The following is a 5456-nucleotide window of genomic DNA, read 5'->3' as shown; positions in this document are numbered from 1 at the left end:
GGCGCCGGGATCGCTCCCGAGCATCGGTGCTTTTCCCCCCACCTCGCCCGGAGCGATGGGGCTGCAGCATCTGCATCCCACCAGGAAGGATGTGCTGCCTCGCACCCACCTGCCTGCTGGGTGCCCACCTACCTGCAACTATGGGGCAGCCCCCCAACCCCCACCTGCACCTGTATGGGGTCTGTGATGCCCTACCAGGTACCGTCATGCTGGTAGAGAATGGAAAGGAGTTTGCAGAGAAGCTCAGGATTGGGCACTCGCTCACTTCTGCTGCTCCTGGCTCCATCTCTCCACCAGACCGTGGCATGGTTTGGAGGTCAGAAGAGGGGTCTGTGAGCGTGCTGTCAGCCTCAAAACTGGTGGAAAAGCCATGAAGGCACCCTGATGTGCACCCTCTGCCCATCGGGGATCCTCTGGGTGTAATGGCTCTGCCCAAGGTGTTCCCACTGGGGAAAACACATCTATCCCAGCTCCCCTCACCTATTCCCTGAGCAACCAAGAGAAGGATGGGGAAAAAATTGGTGCCAGAAAGGAAATAGGGGATATAGAAAGGTGGCAGAATGGGAAGACAAAAGAAAAGGGAGATAAGGAGAGCAGGAATAGGAAAGAGGATGGCTGGGTCATACCGGGAGATGGTGGGATGACTGGAGAACAAGATAGGGCAAGGGGGCAGGTACCCAGCACCAACCCCTCACGCTCTGCCATCACTATGTTCAGGTGGTCTGTGGCCAAGAAGGGCCAAGGAAAGGCGCTGAGCAGCGTGAGCCTGAGAGCCAGGAGGGAGACCAAGCACAGGAGACCGGAGAGCTGCTCCCCACCAAGCCCCTGCTCACCCCAACCTTGCTGCAGAACGTGACCCTCCTGGAGCTGGTGAGCAGCTCGCGGGAGCTGTGGGATATCCTGGACAACCTCTCGGAGCGGGATCACGCTCCACATCCCCGAGGACAGAGGGACTTGGAGTCGGCCTCGGGCAAACTTAAAAAAATTTTTGGCTGGGGAGATTTCTATTCCAACATCAAGACGGTGAAGTTGAACCTCTTGATCACCGGCAAGGTGGTGGATCACGGCAACGGCACCGTCAATGTCTTCTTCCGCCACAACTCCACCGGGCAGGGGAACATCTCGGTCAGCCTCGTCCCTCCCACCAAGGCTGTTGAGTTCGACCTGGAGCAGCAAATCTTCATCGAGGCCAAAGAATCCAAAATCTTCAACTGTCGCGTGGAGTACGAGAAAGTGGACCGTGCCAAGAAAACCACGCTGTGCACGTACGACCCATCCAAGACCTGCTACCACGAGCACACCCAGAGCCACGTCTCCTGGGTCTGCTCCAAGCCCTTCAAAGTCATCTGCATCTACATCACCTTCTACAGCATAGACTACCGGCTGGTGCAGAAGGTGTGCCCCGACTACAACTACCACAGCGACGTGCCCTACTTCCCCTCGGGGTGATGCGTGCTCAGGATGTCCTGGTGATGAGCGGGTGCTTGGGGGGGCGGGGGGAGGGATGGGGATGGATTTTAAGCACGGTGGGTCCCTGGAAGTGAGGAAGGAGGAGGATTTTCAGTTTTTCCCGAAAGCTCCAATTGTCGAGAGGAAAGGAAATTTGGGCTATGGGGGTAAAGGCGTTGCTAAACTTGGCCCGGATCCGTGGTCTTTAGAGACTGGTACGGGGTCTGAATGTAGGATACAGAAAATAGGACATAAAGCCAGAATCAGGACTCACGTTTCTCAGTGCAATAACGGGTTTTTGCCTGGATTTAGGCCACATGGTCCTAAAAGGTGGGGGACCAGATGCAGAGGGCTGCAGGAGCAGGTGGGCACAGCACGGAGAGAGCAGCAGGGACAAGGGCACCTGGTGCACGCCATGGCTGGGGGACAGCCATGCACAGCCACCTCATCTCCCCCCAGCCACGTGCTGGGAGGAACAGGGCTGTGATTTCCCACGCTTGGGCTGAACGTTGGGGTGGGACAGGGAGGGACACCCCGGGTGCCACCCCAGCGCAGCCCACTGGTTTGGGGGACTGGGAAGGATGGAGCCACAGAGAGAGGAATCCTGATCGGATCTGTCGAATCTTGCTGACACAATGTGTGATTCACGTGTTTCCCCTGACGCTGTGTGTGATTCATGCGTTTCCCCTTCGTCTCATCTGTGTTTCATGGGGCTCCCACCCGTGTCTGTGTGCGCTGGGCTCGGAGCTGCCGGTTCCTGGGTGCAGAAGTGTGTGGTTGGGTGGCGGAGTAGCATTTAACTGATCTGGAAGGAAAAAAACTCACAGTGCTGTCCTTGGGAGAGAGAATAAAGTTTTTACGGTGGTAACGAGGCAGGTCAAGTGTTGTTACTGACAGCAAGTTCAGTCTGTGCCCGAGGCAGGCGGGTGCACAGGGTATTGCTGTGCTCCCACTGGGCTGTGCCTGCCCAAATTCAGCTCTGCTCCATCACCTGGACTTCTCTTGTAAAGGGAGGTTAGGGGCCCTACTTTGGGCCTCAGACCCCTCCACTTTCCCACTATCACCCCAATGCCCAGTGGCCACTGATTGTACAAGGAGCTTTTCTGCACCTCCCATGGGTATTCCCTACTTCCCCTGTGAGCATCCATGCTCTAGGTTCACACTTTGCTCCTACAGAGAAGACCAAGCAAAAGCAGCACCCTCCCATCCCAGCCCTCCCTTGTGCCCCCAGACTCTGCATCCATAGCACCAGGCCAGCTTAAGCCAACAGATCCCATTCAGCCAAGAGCACCGTGGCCCATTTATTAGCAAGGTGTTACTTCCACAGCAGGTTTTACGCCTCAGCCTCGACAAGTCCAATCCCTTCCTTCTCCCCAGACTGGAGCTGGGTTTGCTGGGTGCTGGCACACACCTGCCAAGTTCCATCGCCGTGCACTTGTACAGGCAGGAGCCAGTTCCAAAATACATTGAGCAAAGAAAGCCTTTTAGTGCAATAATCAATGAGAGGACTTTTACTCGGAGAACAGAAAGTTTCAAATGCTTTGAGAGAGCGGTTTCAGAAAATAACAGGATGAGCATTTGGGGAGGGGGAGAAAAGCCATCTCACCAAAGCTTATGCTGCAAGGAAGGGCCGCAGAAAGGGACAGACAAAACAAACAAAACCTCCACACACAAAAGTTGCCCATTTGGAGAAATTTCAGACAATTGCCATTTGAAGAAACAGAGCAGACAGCAGGAACAGAAAAACAGGCTACAAAGGATGCACCATTGTCAAAAGTGATGTGGCAGCGCAGTTACTAGGAGACCAGGACGGGCCATTATTCTGGGTTGGGAGAAGAGGATTCCTGCTAGTGGAGTCACAACCTGCTCTCAGAAAAGGATTTTGCTGAGCTGGAGGGCAAACAATAGAAGGGAAAATCGTGCACCCCAAACCTGCACAGTGCACAGAGAGCACTGCTCCTTGGGGTCGCTCCCCTTGGGGATGGCTCGTGGCTGCTGCTCGTGGGCATGGCTCACGTTGTGAGGGTAGCAAAGAGCTCTGAGTTGACCAAGTCCAACCCCAGCCCATCCCCACCATGCCCACTGTCCACATCCCCAAGTGCCACATCTGCCCTTGGCCATGAGCTGTGCCTGCTCCTCGAGTGGAGTCAGACCCCGTGACTGCAGGATCACCAAGGCTAATTTCTTTCCCCATTAACAGCTGAACATAAAATGGATATATATTTTTTTTTTGGGGGGGTAGGGAGGAAGAGCTAAAATTTGTCTAAATGAAGTTTCTTGAGTTGCAAACTTCATTACAAACAGAGCCTCATGTAATGGCTGCGGAAAGCAGACTTCAAAAACCCTCCGTGACTCCAGGGTTCAGCCAAGTGCCACAGAAGCGTTTGCAGCAGTTTTGCAATTAGAGCCATCTCTGTGTATGAAATGCAGCTCCTTATCATCTCTGATAACCCAGCGGATGGGCAATGTCTTTGTCTCCAAAGCAGGAAGGGTCCCAATGGGAACCACATACCGCTGTCATCTACAACTACACAGCCAACATTCTCCATCTCCAGTAATTAGTTCTCTTTAATTTGTTAATATTTCTTCCTCTTCCTTATAAAATCCTCCTAATTTAAGTTTCGTGACTCTCCCAGCCAAGTTAACTTGTGCTCCAGCACATTTCAAAACCATCTTCCCAGAACGCACCACCCTAATGCCAAAGTCCATCAGCAGCCATTAATTGCACTCATTAGGGCTGCCCAGTGCTGGGATTGGATGAGGCAGGACAGCATCAGGATGCGATGCTGAGGCACCCAGTGCTCACCCAGGGACTCCCATCACCTCCAGCTTTCAAGACTTTAGTGCTGGCTCTTCCACCACCTTCCTCAAAACACTGGTTAATGTTTGAGTAATTCCCCCATTAGGTTCATTTTCCACAATTCCACTTACAGTCCAAGCAATCCTCTGTTAATTTTGCCCCGTATCTTGAAAAATAATTAGGAGCAATCAACCTCAAATCCAACTCTTTGCGGGTTGAGTTCTCTCTGCCTTTTGCCATCTCCCAGTCCATCAGAAGTTGTCTCTCTGCCATCCTCTATGTACCACATCCAAAAACCAGCAGCGGCCCGTGACTCACATTGCTAGCAATCACCTTCATAAAACGTTAATGCAGGATTTCAGAAAGGACAGAGCTCACAGGGAGGCACCATTCGTTGCCAGGATGGCACCACTGGATCCATCTTGCTGCTATGACAGCTTCAAGGCATCAGTTGTCTCAGCTCAGGATCTTGCAGAGAGCAGCCGGACACATGGACCAAACAAGAGGGAAGACGGTTCATAAAACCCTCTGTGCTAATTAATGAGCCACCAAGAGCTATGGTCACAGAGTCCTACTTAATGGGAGAACTTCCTTAAAGGCGTGAAGGTGACGGAGGACCGAACTATCAGAACGTCACCACAATTTGGCAATATTTGGAGGAGTTCCCACAGCAGTTGGTAGCAGAGCCCCTTGATTACTCCATTTCCAGTCGATGCTCAGGTCACGTTCTGGCTCAGGATTTTCTTTTAGGAGGTTCTTAGGTTGGTGATACTAAATCTAGGTGAACTCATAATGGGGCGACTACTGGAAAATACACCCCGCTATTCCCAGACTTCCCAAGCAAACACATACAGAAGTATTCCCAAAAATGGATTTAAATGCAAACAGAAAATTACTGCTGAGCCACAGGTGCAATAGGACAAACCCGGCCCTTCTGTTCCTGAATACAACCACTGAGGCTCTGCCTGGTGGAGGGAATCCTAAGTGCTTTCTCTACACAAATAAATACATTTTACAGTTCCATGCCCAAACTATCAAGCGGCTATTAGCATCCTCACCGAGCTTCAGCTCCTCGGAGCTGGGGCTGCAGATGCCCAATGCTGCATCTTTATAGCGATTATTAGACTTTAATGAGGTCTAGTGAGTCAGCCAAGCCTTTATGCTCATAATCCCCCATTTCAATAGCCACAGCAGCTCCTGGACGCGT

At 52.3% G+C, this 5456-nt stretch overlaps 1 protein-coding gene across 1 annotated transcript; it reads left to right on the top strand.

Annotated features, from left to right (window-relative positions):
- The first annotated feature begins 140 nt into the window (after positions 1-140).
- NXPH3 (neurexophilin 3) lies at positions 141-4438 on the top strand. The gene is made up of 2 exons (XM_019623344.2): positions 141-308; positions 661-4438. Exons 1-2 carry the CDS (start codon positions 141-143, stop codon positions 1447-1449), a joined length of 957 nt encoding a protein of 318 aa, XP_019478889.1. The 3' UTR covers positions 1450-4438.
- Positions 4439-5456: the final 1018 nt, after the last annotated feature.

Source organism: Meleagris gallopavo, chromosome 29 (genome assembly GCF_000146605.3).
Source record: "Meleagris gallopavo isolate NT-WF06-2002-E0010 breed Aviagen turkey brand Nicholas breeding stock chromosome 29, Turkey_5.1, whole genome shotgun sequence".
NCBI classification, from domain to species: Eukaryota; Metazoa; Chordata; class Aves; order Galliformes; family Phasianidae; genus Meleagris; species Meleagris gallopavo.
This window is presented reverse-complemented; position numbering and strand designations above follow the sequence as displayed.